Genomic DNA, 14,645 nt, shown 5'->3' with positions numbered 1-14,645 from the left:
CGCATCACGTGAACACGTAGACAGCACGCATCGAGAGAAAGGTCGGTACTTTTAAACCAAGCGGTCAATACTGCCGGACAGGTCTCAACTTACACCATTCTAGTTAATCATAAACCGCGATCACACGCAGACGATTTGTTCCGGGTCGATCTTCACCGGGCCCGAGTAAACCGGGGTTAAACGTTCGCGCGATCGCAGTTTAAGGAGGATTTCGTCTTTGAAGCTGAGCTAATCGCCGGCGATTGATTAAACACAGGATCCAGTTCCACAGTTTTCCGAGTTAAGATTCGACTCTTCCGGGTTAACTCAGCAAAAATGAACTAATTTTATGAAACTGCGCTCCAACCAAAGTTGCAGTATCAATATTTTGGATTCACAGTTCTGCAGTTGTGAATTAAGATTTGATTCAGAGTTAACTTATCGAAAACGAATTGACTTTGACTGACAGTTAACTCCCACTCACAGCTATTGAACTGGGCCCCGATATTTCATCTTCATCCTCGACAGACAGAGAGTGAGTGAGAGAGGGAGAGTGATTGGAATTTCTTTCTACGCACTTATTCCTGATCGGTTGAGACGAGGAGGGTTGAATTGCGAGTTGAGGATAATTCGCATTCTTCGAATACCGGATCACCACGAGGTCAACCGATATAGAGCGAATGAGATCTGAAACAACTTGATTCAGCGGAGATAAAACTTGATGCGCCGTCGTCGACCATCCCAGCAAAAAAAAATAAACGCATTTTATTTAGAGCGTGTAAAGTGAGTGTGATAGTATCGATATATTTAGACAGCTCTGATAGACAGCTCTGATAGACAGCAAACAGTGTATCATCGTGTGGACAGGTGTGGTATTAGTAGATTAAGCTATAAACTCAGAGAGCGGTTATAGCGAACACGAAATAACAGCGCGAGAAAAATAGCCCCGACCAACCAGATCTTATCCGGCCCTTAAACCGACCCAAACCTTACGCTTAAAATCAAGCCGTGCCGGATTGAAACCCGGGACCTCCCTGGATACCAATCAAACTCGCTGGTGATCACTATTTTTGTGACTGAGTGAAATGTTAGTTTATCTGATCAGTCTATCGTCGTCATCCACTCATCATTACCACTATATCTGTGACGACCAGTCAGCTGCAGTGCGACCATCTTGATTTCTGTAGGTGTCACTGGAGTTGATCAGTATTTCTGTAGGTGTCACTCGAGCTGATCAGTATTTCTGTAGGTGTCACTGGAGTTGATGTATTTCTGTAGGTGTCACTGGAGTTGATGTATTCTGTAGGTGTCACTGGAGTTGATGTATTCTGTAGGTGTCACTCGAGTTGATGTATTCTGTAGGTGTCACTCGAGCTGATCAGTATTTCTGTAGGTGTCACTGGAGTTGATGTATTCTGTAGGTGTCACTGGAGTTGATGTATTTCTGTAGGTGTCACTGGAGTTGATGTATTCTGTAGGTGTCACTGGAGTTGATGTATTCTGTAGGTGTCACTGGAGTTGATGTATTTCTGTAGGTGTCACTGGAGTTGATGTATTCTGTAGGTGTCACTGGAGTTGATGTATTTCTGTAGGTGTCACTGGAGTTGATGTATTCTGTAGGTGTCACTGGAGTTGATGTATTCTGTAGGTGTCACTGGAGTTGATGTATTCTGTAGGTGTCACTGGAGTTGATGTACTCTGTAGGTGTCACTGGAGTTGATGTATTCTGTAGGTGTCACTGGAGTTGATGTATTTCTGTAGGTGTCACTGGAGTTGATGTATTCTGTAGGTGTCACTGGAGTTGATGTATTCTGTAGGTGTCACTGGAGTTGATGTATTCTGTAGGTGTCACTCGAGTTGATGTATTCTGTAGGTGTCACTCGAGTTGATGTATTCTATGTATAAGTTGCTTGTTTTCCAGTCGTTCGTCATTGAGTTCTCTGCTGTATAGGTGTCGCTGTGATCGTTCCAATTTAATCCTCATGAACTGATAACCGACTATTACTCTACAAAATATACAACACAAAACCTCCGCAATAAAACATGGCCGATTAAAATCCTCCTATGACGTCATACGAATGACCTACTACCGATTTCATCTCACATAAGTCCCTTCCGCAAAAAGATGACTGCCTTCATAAATCCCTCAAATTGCTTGGTGATTTAGGGCTAACTAATCCATAGCAAAGACGGCCTCCTCCCTAAACCCCGCTAGGTCTGACGATCAGTGAACTTGGGGTCGTGATTTAACTGCTACGCCCCCTCGTGGCGATACAGTTACTTACATCATGAATATGAAAACGGTCATTAACGCGAAAACTGACGTCATCCATTCGACCAGTGTCGCCACCCAGACAGCGGCCTGACTCTCGATGTAATCGGTTAATACCGATAGGGGGCGCTGTCCCCGGAACGGACCTTCTAAAGCCGTGTCCAGATATAGAAAGTTACCGCGACTGAAACAAGAAAACAAAATTCATGAAGCCGTGGAAATGTATACAGCTGAAACATGTAACATGTTTCCACAATGACATGGCCCTTCATGGGATGGGCTGAGTGGGTTTGGTTTGGTTCGTTTGTGTCGTCTTTACGATGTTCGGATTTTGGTTTCCCAATGACTGAACCCTTGGATTGTGTATTTAATCTCAGGATGGGACCACGGCCTTTGGAGTGTTGCCCTAAACAGCCAGCAGGATTCGAACCCACTTGCGGCACTGATAGTGAATGCAACATCATCACGCCTTATCCCACTGACCTACAGAGACCACTGGCTGAGAGATAATATTTTGCTGATATTTACCTGTCCAGAATGAAGGCCATCAACAAAACTAATATCACGCTCATTATCAATAACAAATAGTAGAAGAACGTGCTGTGACGTGATTGGTTCCATCGTTTTAATGGCGGACGACACGTTACCATGACAACTGCATAATTAACGTAGAAGAAAACGACCAACGAAACGGCGCCGATCAAGGGTAGAATTGGGCAGAACAGCATCCCTATCTGAAACACAGAACAGCATCCCTATCTGAAACACAGAACAGCATCCCTATCTGAAACACAGAACAGCATCCCTATCTGAAACACAGAGCGGCAACATCTGATTCTTTCTCACAGCATGCAGAAACCTACCCACAGTCACGAGCTTGTTTGTAGATACACTGCCCCCCCCCCCCCTAGTCTCAGTACTCATCCATATAAGAGCTTGTTTGTAGATGCCCTGCCCCCTTGTCTCAGTACTCATCCATATAAGAGCTTGTTTGTAGATGCCCTGCCCCCTTGTCTCAGTACTCATCCATATAAGAGCTTGTTTGTAGATGCCCTGCCCCCTTGTCTCAGTACTCATCCATATAAGAGCTTGTTTGTGGATGCCCTGCCCCCTTGTCTCAGTGCTCACCCATATAAGAGCTTGTTCGTAGATACCCTGCCCCCTAGTCTCAGTACTCACTCACCCATATCAGAGCTTGTTTGTAGATGCCCTGCCCCCTTGTCTCAGTACTCACCCATATAAGAGCTTGTTTGTAGATGCCCTGCCCCCTTGTCTCAGTACTCATCCATATAAGAGCTTGTTTGTAGATACCCTGCCCCCTAGTCTCAGTACTCACCCATATAAGAGCTTGTTTGTAGATACCCTGCCCCCTTGTCTCAGTACTCACCCATATAAGAGCTTGTTTGTAGATACCCTGCCCCCTTGTCTCAGTACTCATCCATATAAGAGCTTGTTTGTAGATGCCCTGCCCCCTTGTCTCAGTACTCACCCATATAAGAGCTTGTTTGTAGATGCCCTGCCCCCTTGTCTCAGTACTCACCCATGTAAGAGCTTGTTTGTAGATGCCCTACCCCCTTGTCTCAGTACTCACCCATATAAGAGCTTGTTTGTAAACCACGGCTAAAACCTCTTTCGAAATACGAAATTCGACCTTTTTCTTCGTCCAGTAATAAACGGCGAAATTGATGAACACTGTACTTAAAGTCTGAATGGGAAAAAACTGAATATAATCATATGGGTTTAATTTGACTCCTGGTTGAGTCCAGAACCCAGTCTAGGACCCAGTCTCACATTGCGAGTTAAGAATCTACTCAAGCTGGGTTAAAACTGGGTCCAATGTTTAATACTGATGGAGAGAATGTTTTAATGATTACATGCGTCACTGTGTCCAGTATGACCAGTTTATAAAACTCTTGACCAATCACCGTTCCCGGACATTGACTCGCATTGTTCTGGAAATATATCGAAAATCCATGCAGTTAGGCAAATATTCCAGCAATAAACAGGAACACTCACTTAAAAGACCGAAATTCTACTATGCTACGGATACCCTATCGAGAGTTATCCAAGAGTTAGGAAAGGTTGGGTTCTAGAGTATAGGTTTTAACAATCTTTGTCATGACGAAAAGAGCGACCTCAATAGAGCGGGCAGCAGGATTCTAACTCTATCTGATATAGTGGTGTGGTCGATATCCAAGTGTAAGGAAATAATAGGGTACTACAGCTAGGTTTCAACAATCTCTATCTTGACGAGTAGGGCGAACCTTAATAGGAAGGCGGCAGGTTTCTAGTTCTACCCCCTGATAGCGGCCTCGTTGATTAATACCTCTTTGACTTTCTGATAAAGCGATGCGACTAAACTGAATAAATTGACGAGTCTGAGCAGATAAATACGAGCTACAGTTACATTGATCTCTTCTTTACCAGACGCGTAACTCTCCATCTTAGGCAACTACAAACACACAGAAATGAGAAATGATGAGAGATCACTGAGGTAACCTTTGTGTCAGTGTGTACCGCATGGTGGACACACTGAATTCATCAAGTGTCGTTGAGCACTTTTTGTGAAACAACCACTTCCACAACTAGGAGAATTTCTTCATCTCCTTCCTACTTCACTAAGAACCTTAGCGTTTTGTACATCGGAATTGTCAAGTGTCGTTGAGTACTTTGTAGAGAGAGAAGAGAGAGGGTGGGCGATTCAGAGGGGTTTTTTTATCTTAAAATAGGGATTGTCCCCATTATTTATTTATTTGGCTGGTAAATTTTGTTTGATTTTTCGATTGAGTGTCCCTTACAGACCCACCACACCTGCCGGGAGCGAAACAGGGGGTTTTCAGAGGGTTTTTTATTGGGGGAGTACTGACCTGTGTAACGCATTTCGGAACGATGATATTAATAGTCTGGAAGATAATGATGACGCAGTAGACGCTGAGGAAGTGTTGTTCATCCCCGGTCCAATCCGTCACTAACTGTTCCAATTTCACAAACATTACTACATAGATGATAGTCGAACATCCTCCACCAATCAGAATACTGCAATGTTAATCGATATAAAGTACTAACACCAGGCCCCCTAATAATATATTACTCTCCCTGGCATTGAACCTGATCATTACACGCCCCTAGCGATAAATCTGATAACTACATGCCCCTTGTAGTTAATGTTACCATTACACGCCCTAGCCGTGAGCATGATCACTACAACACGCCCCCTAGTGATAAGTTGTTTACGATGTGTCTCTCACCATGTTATAATCCAGGCGGCAACCCGTCTAAATATGATCAAGTATCGTTGTTTTTTACTGCGCTGTTTGATATTCGCTTTAGCTTTAAATTCGTGGATGTTTTCCTGAAAAAGGGACAATGATTCGTTTTGACGCTGAACGAATAGATGGAATATTCCGGTCAAAACGAACGCACCAGAAGAAAATTCAAGTCCCGAATTAGTGTAGGACCTACCGAAACCTACTTCAACTCACCGTGACGAGGTTTGTAATTGTATTGGACAGATTTTCTGCGGCGGCTTCGTTCACTAAAGAATGATCCCAACTCGTAAAAACTAACAATCCGAATTTGTATCTGTCGTTAGTAAGAGTCGGTAATTCTAATTTCTGTGCCAATGAAATACTGAAAATACAGAGAGATGCACGATATGTTCAGGTATGGCATAGATTCAACAACAGTCCCAGATCATCTTAGAATTATGGCACGTGATGTCCTGTAAATGGTTTGTTTGCCAATCAGGGATCAGTTGCCCATATGTGGCTTAGATTTAAGACCAGTTTAAGACCACCTCAGTTTTAAAGAAGACTAGTAGGCAAACACCATAGTTTTGTTCGCCCAACCAGTGCTGGAGACTTGCACATGTTTCCAAGTAGTTGTATCGTCAACGATACTCTGCGATCAGGACCCAACTCTGTGGTACAATGACTCAATAAGACTCTAAGTGACAGTGGCCAATTCCATAATGGAGACTTAGGTCCAAAAGTGGTCTAAAATCCAAAGACTAGTCTTAAGGTGTATGTTGGTTATAGAACTAAGTTGGTCTTAAACTGATCTTAAACCTAACTGTTTCCCATGATGTTCTTTACCTGTAAATGATGGCGAATATTGGCGCCACGTATGAGATGAATATAGCTATGAGGTAGGCTAACGCTGTGTGATAGGGTCCTGTATACGGTGTATAACTACAGTAAAACACCCACGACTTCGACATCGCTCTCTATACAACAGACAAACAAACAAACTATTCTCACTCAAAAGGTTTATCAAAGTTTAAAGGTATCAATTTGACGCGCAGTTGCACAAGTCATGGCTGAAATCACGAAGTTGTCTTATCCAAGTTGTTACATCGGCTGTTGAACTCAGATGCTCGTAGACTCGTCTTAGATTGGCTTTAAAAGCAAAATAACCTTAGCCTTGACTGTGAAACAGGCCAAGGGGAAAGTAACTACCATCAAACATTTTTTAATTTTTTCGAACACATTTTTTGTCTGTTATTCATTTTACGGCCACTTAAACCAGCGAACATAGAAAACCCTCTATCGCTGCTTTGCGGCTATATTTATTTCGTAGATTTTACCTGGCCATCGAATAGACTTGTTAGTTGAAAGGTCTCGTTCATGTTACCGTAATCGAAGTAGATAGCCGTGGGCAGAACTGTCGAACCGAACCAGACCACAGTGAGAAACACGTTCATCAATATCAACCATCGACAATAAAGGAAAAACGATACCACTCCCGAACCGAAACCACCTGTTAATTATCAATACAACATCATACGGTTTCAGTAAGGGGGCGAGGATGTCAGGGTCCAGTGGGTGAACGTTCGGTGCCACATATGACAAAAACCTAGTGTGCTCAGCAAGAAGTAGACATCTAAAGATTTAATAAAGTAATTTTCGATTTAAGTTTATATTTGCTATCGCGCACAGTGAAATGTGTAACAAAACTACAGCGCCACCTAGCGATGAGACGCATCGATTTTATCACATGATATCAAAATGGCGGTGATTTCAGTTTGATTTCTGTCGTTACCTTCGACGTTTTTGATGTTTTCTCTGAACAGCGGCAAACCGTGTTTCTTATATTTCCATCTCCGGCGCCAATTCTGTATATAAATAAATGCCTACGCTGAACAATTGAAGTAGATTTGTGATCAGATGACGCAGACCCGGGAGAGGTTTGGGGCTCAGGCATTGATTAGGTGAGGGGGTTCAAGGTCCTACCTGAAAATCACTTAACATCAGTTGAAATATATTCATCGTCGCCCGCGTGTTTACCATCCACCCGCGTTTCTTAGCACCAGCAGTTCTGTTGTTGTTGAAATGAAAAAAAAGAAAAATATTTAAAAAAAACATTCTGCACCGTGTGAGTTTGACATTTAGTTCAATTTCGATGTTTCTGATATTTCGACCCCTGTTTAATTCTTACTACCGTTTCTTATCCGTGAATATAAGATCGTCGAGTAGGTAAACATCCTCTAACGGCGTCAGTTCATCCTTCGTTTCATCGAATATCGTCTGTTTGACTCGTAGTTCACTGTCCGATTCGACCAGCCACGAGAGCGCCGACCGAACCGTCTTACTAGCCTTCAAATACATTGGGGGAAAAATGGACATTATTTTCCTTTTTTGCGGTGATTGTTTTCCCACGGAAAAGTAATTTTTCAAATTTAGTAATTCTTATAATCAAACTCCAATCGTTGAAAAAATAAGCTACGTGAAGAAAAATGAATTATCGAGAAGAACATTACTAAAAGATGTGTCGACGAATCCATATCTAAAACGTACGGTACTATTTCAGACCGCGTCTCAACGAAAGAAACGACTGTGACGTGTAGTGTTTACCTGGCCAGTAGCACTCTCGTTCACAGTTGTGCCGATAGGTGGAGACATGATTCGCACTTGCACGCACTTGTCGATCGTACTAAAAAAACAATTATAACAAAACATAGTTTATTGAATCGTTGCCCGTGTTGAGCTTAAAGTTTTAAAGTTTTATAAATAGCATCCCACGAGAATCAGGACTATTGGTTTTAAGAACATTATTTGACCCAGGATCTGGGTCCAGAGACCAAAGGTCTGATTCTATACTCAACTGTTTCGGTTGCCGCGCATGCGTCTCGTCTATAAGTGTAGCTTCCGGTGAACTATGCATAGAATAAATGGCGAGTTCTTCTTCATCGACATCTGACCAATCAGAGCACGAGCTGCCTGCGACTAGAGAATACTAAATTTTATAGTCTTACTGTGGCAATCGAGGATCCGCCAGGTGCGCCAGTGGGTATCACTTACATAGAGACTCGCTGTGGCTGTGTCTCGGGCGCTGGACGGGTTTTATCAGATTCGGTTGAGATTTCATCAACTGACCAGCTCGTAGTGTATGGGAATGAGTATGGACCTGTGACCGAGTCTGTGCACCGGATGATGCGCACAAGTCGTCGTCGCCATCTCCGACATAGTCCGGAGAAATTCGTCGTTTCGTCGGGAAGATATTTTTGTGGTTTTTAATTCTGCCTTCTTTATTCAAATGACCTTCAACTTAATCAAACAATGGTAAGAGATCAGTATTCGACGGTCGATTTAAACTGACCAATCAGAATCAAGTTCCACAGTCTTCGGTTAAAATTTGAATCATTAGTAAAAGTTTGAACCTAGAGTCAAATCTTGAACTGTGAACTGTGAAACCGGATCCTAACCAGATCAGGAGCTGCAGTTGTTGAAATGTTGGTTGTAGTTTACAAGTGGATAGTTGACACAGTGACCAGTTCATTGTTACTATGGCATTTATCCGTCGGTTATCTTTTACCAACTCTTGACCAACTTAGCAGCCCCTGGTATTCATGTTAGCTCTTCTTACTGTATGACGTATCGTCAGTATCCTGCTGCTGCTGCTGCTGCTGCTGCTGCTGCTGCTGCTGCTGCTGCTGCTGCTGCTGCTGCTGCTGCTGCTGCTGCTGCTGCTGCTGCTGCTGCTGCTGCTGCTGCTGCTGCTGCTGAGCCTGGTGAAGAATTTGTTGAATATTTCGTTGTCGAGCTCGTCTTGTTAATAGACTGATCGTCTGGTCGATTGGAGTCAGTGCTGCTGATGCTGCTTGGCTTCCGGTAATGCGTCTTTCTGTTGGAATACCAGGGTCCAGTTCTACAGTTCCGAGTTAAGATTTAACTCTGAGTTAACTCATTGAAAATAAACTAACTTTATCTCTGAGTTAACTCGAACTCACAACTGTGGAACTGGGTCCTGAACTGTTGCTAAAACAAGGTTCATGGTTCACCCGAAAGTACCTAAGTGTCTGATGTACCACGACACTGGATCGTAGAGTGATGGATATCACTGTGGAGACAATCACTTCCTGGACTGGGTGAACAAATTACCAATCTATCCATCAAAGCAAAAAATGAATTGATAAATGTTTCATTTTAGCTGCCCGTCTTTGTAGGACCTTTTAAGATCTACAGGCATGTACTACCAAGATTAAATACTAAGTAAGGTAAAAATCAGGTTATCTGACCCTCTCAAGTAAAATTTCCATTGAAACTTCACCCAGTCCTGAGAATGGCCGGTTCGCGGAGCTCCGTATACTGCCTATACTTAAGAGCTCGCGTGAACCGATATACCACTGACACTAAGGTTCTCAGTGAAATTGAAACAAGTTGATATAGATTTCACCCAGCCCTGGCAGTGGTTGTCACCACAGTGATTTCCGCGCTCTACGAGCCTTGTACCCCCACAGACACTAAGACACCTGGTACAACAAACACTAAGGTTCTTGGTGAAAAATAGATCTGAAAATCAATTTGAAGCCTCTGATATTTTTCTCGGTAGGATCTAAACTAGGTTAATACGTACCTAATGTTTTCGCGAATGTGCGCCTAGTTCCGTTTCCAGTGCGCCGCGCATCGGTAGAAGTAGTCTGGGTGGAATACTCTGAGGCTGTAAATGTAAAAGGGGTTTGTCGTGTCGATTTCTTCATATTTCAACATGATTTCAATTCGAAATAGAATTCGTAGTAATTTCGATCATCCGTTTTCGTGGCAACAATTATCTGTGCTGATTGTTGTGAACAGGAACCTTGTCGAATTGTTTTTGTGAAAGGTCGACATAAAATGTGGCCCACACCAAATAGTATTTTGTGTGGCTATTTAATACGCCATCGCACCATTGCTACTTCCAGAAAATACTAAGATATTCAACACAGTCTGTACAAACATTATGAACTAATTTCATTTAATTCTAGAAACGGTGGATTCATTTACACAGTAATTTTAGAGTTGAATTCAGGATCAGTAAAAAATAGGGCCTCATTCGAAACTACGAATCCAGTTGCACAGTTGTAAGTTGAGGTTAGCTCTGAACTCAGGGTCTAGTACAATAGACGTGCCTGGCGTAGTCTCTGTTGGCGGAGCTGCCTCATTTGGTCATGGATCGAAAATTCCATTTTTGCAGCAATATCGACACATTTACATTATTTACATTATGACTCTATGTATAAATGTTTACACAGAGCCGGCCTCATTTTTCTAGAACTATACCTTGTGAAGTTGCAATAGGTTTAAATCTGGATTGCACTTAGCGTATGTCGTCGGGAGTACCACTTCAACAGGTGCCCGCCGCCGCTGTCGCCGATATTAAACTCGAAACAACGCCCTTCGTGTACATTGCGTCTTCGCGACATTCACTAGGACCTACCACCGAACATCTCCCCGAAAAAAAAACCAAAATGCCGACGAACAAAGAAATTATCGATGCTATTGGTAGGTTTTTACAGTTTTCTGCAGTAAGTTAACAGTTTAAATTTAACAGTTTTAAGTTAACAGTTAGTAGTTAACAAATAACAGAGAACAGTTAACGGATAACAGTTAACAGTTAACAAACGTTTAACAATCTTCCGTCTACCTAACTTGATATATTACTGTTACGAATGATGATTGCAGTTTCCTGCAGTAAGTAAACAGTTTAAAGTAAACAGTTTAAAGTTGACAGTAAGCAGTTAACAAATAACAGATAACAGTTGACGGATAACAGTAAACAGTTAACAATCTTCAATTTATATACTCTAATATATACCTGTTACGAATGATGATCTTGATGTTTCTTTAAAGATTCAAAGAAGAAAATGAATCCGAGCGATCGCAAAAGATGCGAAGGTCTATTGTCACTGTTTGATAAGACGGACACTGATGGCAGCGGTTCGCTGAGCGTAGGAGAATGCGAGGCGATGTTCGGTAATAAAGCCACAGGAAAGGTAAGAAAACCAGTTCGGGAATATCCCAGTGGACGAGGAGGAGAAGGGGAAACAGGGCCCAGTTTCACGAAAAGGTTTAAGCCTAAAACGGTTAAGTTTGAATTGTTGTCCTCATTGAAAACATGAAGTAACCAATAGCAATTACACCAAAAATTTGAGTGAAACTTTTTTGTGAAACTGGGTCCAGAGAACGAAATCTATTGTTCTATTTCAAGCAACTTCAGAAACACATAAACATGATAAAATGTCTTAAGCGTTGCGATATAGGAGCACTTCCCATTCATTTTGAATATGGTAAAACACGGATAACTTCGGATAAACTTATTGTGGTATCTAAATCAATTCATGAAATCGTTATGTGATTGTTTACAGTCGGTGTTGTATCTATATTTGGCAGGCATATTTCGAATCTTTGGATCTGGACCAGAAAGACGGCATCAGCAAAAAGGAGTTCCTCGAAGTTATTGTCTTGTACGTAACTATCATTGATATCTATCGGAACAGCCTATAGGCCTAGAGGGGTGCGTTAGGGCTAAAGGGTTCCAAGTTAAAGGGGTTCCAAGTTAAAGGGGTTTCAAGTTGAAGCGTTTGTCCTAGCCATTAACATCGACATTGCCCTTTAAATTGCCATTGTCATCGATATAAACATTGACAATTACAATGCCCTTACCATTGACATAGCCATTGCCCTTACCATTGACATAGCCATTGCCCTTACCATTGACATAGCCATTGCCCTTACCATTGACATAGCCATTGCCCTTACCATTGACATAGCCATTGCCCTTACCATTGACATAGCCATTGCCCTTACCATTGACATAGCCATTGCCCTTTCCATTGACATAGCCATTGCCCTTACCATTGACATGGCCATTGCCCTTACCATTGGCATGGCCATTGCTATTGCCATGTACCCATTTACATTGACACTCACATTGCTATTGCCATTGATATTACTATCATCTGTTTCTGTTACAGTCACGACGATGAAACAAAATACAAACAAATGTTCAACAAGTGCGATAAAGATGACGACAACAAGTTGACACTGGAAGAAATGAAAGAGTTCCTGGGCAAACTAAACGGTAGCCAAGAAACTACAGACAGCGTTCAGAGGTTAGTGATGGATCATTTCGACGCGAACAAAGACGGCACACTCGACTTCGAGGAGTTCAAGACGTTCATGAAGATGTCCGTCAGCGGAAAGGCGGGCCAAAAACGCAATTAATTAAACATAGCTTACCGCTACATATTACTTATTCTATTCTTCCGCCGTCTGACGGAATGTATTAAAAAAGCAATTATAATTCGTTCCATTACCTGAAAGTCACAATCGATGTTAATGATTGCTTTAAGTCGTAATGATGTTAACACCATGAACTGGGTGGTTAGAAAAATGAATTTGATTGGCTGGTTGTTGACTACGATGGAGGTCTACGTATTTATGACGTCATATAGGTCCGATATATTCTAATAGATGGTTATCCGTAAAACTTATATACAAAATTTAGTTCAATAAAACATTATATTCATTTAGCCAACATTTGACTGAAATCTTTGTCTTTATCTGTGGTTTTCGCGGCTGTGGCGCCACGGTGCTCGCATCCATCAGAAGTGAGATAAGTTCATTGACTTTCTTTTAATTTAATCTCTGATAAACGGAGGAAGAAAATAATATTTCTTAAAAAGGAGAAAAATAAAGACGTTTTAAAAACATGCAAGGTATAAAAATACAAATGTACCATCTACAATGCACTACAGGAGGAATCCAAACTTATCTGAACTTTCTTTAATCCATTTTGCTTGGAAATTCTGGGTCAAAGTTTCCGAATGGATTGAATGTATTGGCGAAGTTCAGTCTTAGGAATAAGGATTGGAATCTAACCATTCCGATGGCATATGTTAGAGTCAACTCCGAACTCTTGATGCAGTTCTACGGTTTGCGTGTTAGGTTAACTCTGAACTCAGGATCCAGTTCCACAGTTGTGAGTTAATCTTGAGTCAAACTTAACTCTGAACTATGGAAATCGATCTAAGAAAATGCGAAGTAGCCCCTCGTGTACAAACAAAAAATTGATACTTTGCACAGAACCAAAGTCCCCCCCCCTTGATAGATATGTATACAGGTAATTCCTAAGCACGACTGTACAAACAAGCGAAGACCTTCCTGCTTAATATTTTTAAGGTATGCTAGACATGTCGGTCTCAGTATCAAAACTGCCCCTTAAAAAATTCGAGCACAATTCTATTTCAGGCGGTGTGTCGGTATTTTAAAATGAACCCTGGATAAAAAATCGTGGTTTCGATTAAAAGTGCGACGCGATAGAGAATCTCAACAGCCACTTATCCTGATTCTCACGATCGCGACTGGTTCTTCGAGTACCTGAGTTATTCGCAAATTCACTTGTCTACGCGCGAATTAAATTTCGAGTAGGTCTCCTCGACACTTCAACTAGTTCGGGTAAATATCGACGAGTATGTGCCTCGACATTTCTTGAAGAATTCGCCACGCAAAAATATCCTCGTTGACAAAGACAAAAACAGCACGTTGTAGAGGCTTACATAGCCTGCCCAGCCACAGTTACCGCCAGAGGGCACTGCTCAACTAGCAAACAACCATTATGGGCCACAGTCGCAGTTGCTCGAAAGTTGGTTAAGTTTCATCCGAGTCCTAGATGTGTTCGTCTCCACAGTGATCTCCATCGCTCTACAATCCTAGAGTTCCCACCCTGGTATATCAGACACTAACGTTCTTGGTGAAGAAAGCAAGCTTACAGTTGATAAGTAAACAGTGTTGTTACCACGGTTACCAGTTTTTGGGCCCCCGATAAATAGGTTGACGACAGTGTAGTAATCAATCATCACTATATCAACTATCTTAACTGTCACCAGTCACCACACAGTCCAGACAAACATTCAAGCTCAGGTACCTCTATGGTCTAGTCGTTAGTGTGCATGGCTAGCATTCTGGAGTTGGCAGGTTCGAGTCCTGTTAGGGTTATGTTTAGGGCTGGTGCTGATTTTACTGTCCGATCATCTATGTTTTGAGTTGCGCATGAGAAGTTACACATTTTGTTGGAGCCGTTTTGTTGGTATTACCTTTAACCCGGGGGTTAACTTAATTTATTTTCTATTTAGTTA

General features: G+C 42.0%; 2 protein-coding genes across 2 annotated transcripts; one reads left to right on the top strand and one right to left on the bottom strand.

The window, feature by feature from the left end:
* Positions 1 to 2,775: 2,775 nt before the first annotated feature.
* LOC141912185 (transmembrane channel-like protein 5) lies at positions 2,776 to 8,715 on the bottom strand. The gene is made up of 14 exons (XM_074803397.1): positions 8,657 to 8,715; positions 8,104 to 8,182; positions 7,691 to 7,845; positions 7,483 to 7,567; positions 7,292 to 7,364; positions 6,837 to 7,009; positions 6,346 to 6,476; positions 5,734 to 5,881; positions 5,500 to 5,603; positions 5,119 to 5,287; positions 4,578 to 4,703; positions 4,126 to 4,203; positions 3,843 to 3,956; positions 2,776 to 2,985 (listed from the first exon to the last, which is right to left on the bottom strand). The coding sequence occupies exons 1-14, from the start codon at positions 8,713 to 8,715 to the stop codon at positions 2,776 to 2,778; spliced, it is 1,704 nt and encodes a 567-aa protein (XP_074659498.1).
* Positions 8,716 to 10,965: 2,250 nt separating this feature from the next.
* On the top strand, positions 10,966 to 13,034 carry LOC141911797 (calcium-binding protein LPS1-alpha-like). Its single transcript, XM_074802849.1, has 4 exons — positions 10,966 to 11,010; positions 11,359 to 11,501; positions 11,899 to 11,972; positions 12,483 to 13,034. The coding sequence occupies exons 1-4, from the start codon at positions 10,977 to 10,979 to the stop codon at positions 12,730 to 12,732; spliced, it is 501 nt and encodes a 166-aa protein (XP_074658950.1). The 5' UTR covers positions 10,966 to 10,976; the 3' UTR covers positions 12,733 to 13,034.
* The last annotated feature ends 1,611 nt before the right edge of the window (positions 13,035 to 14,645 follow it).

The sequence above is a fragment of the Tubulanus polymorphus genome, chromosome 10 (assembly GCF_964204645.1).
Source record: "Tubulanus polymorphus chromosome 10, tnTubPoly1.2, whole genome shotgun sequence".
NCBI classification, from domain to species: domain Eukaryota; kingdom Metazoa; phylum Nemertea; class Palaeonemertea; order Tubulaniformes; family Tubulanidae; genus Tubulanus; species Tubulanus polymorphus.
This window is presented reverse-complemented; position numbering and strand designations above follow the sequence as displayed.

Excerpts from the sequence above, each read along its gene's own strand:
- LOC141912185 (XM_074803397.1), bottom strand. The coding sequence starts at position 8,715 with ATGTCGGAGATGGCGACGACGACTTGTGCGCATCATCCGGTGCACAGA. Across the intron at positions 7,365-7,482 it reads TGATGTTAAGTGATTTTCAG|AATTGGCGCCGGAGATGGAA; the intron begins GTAGGACCTTGA and ends ATTTATATACAG. Across the intron at positions 7,010-7,291 it reads AAACATCAAAAACGTCGAAG|GTGGTTTCGGTTCGGGAGTG; the intron begins GTAACGACAGAA and ends GATAATTAACAG.
- LOC141911797 (XM_074802849.1), top strand. The coding sequence starts at position 10,977 with ATGCCGACGAACAAAGAAATTATCGATGCTATTG. Across the intron at positions 11,502-11,898 it reads GTAATAAAGCCACAGGAAAG|GCATATTTCGAATCTTTGGA; the intron begins GTAAGAAAACCA and ends TATATTTGGCAG. Across the intron at positions 11,973-12,482 it reads TTCCTCGAAGTTATTGTCTT|TCACGACGATGAAACAAAAT; the intron begins GTACGTAACTAT and ends TTTCTGTTACAG.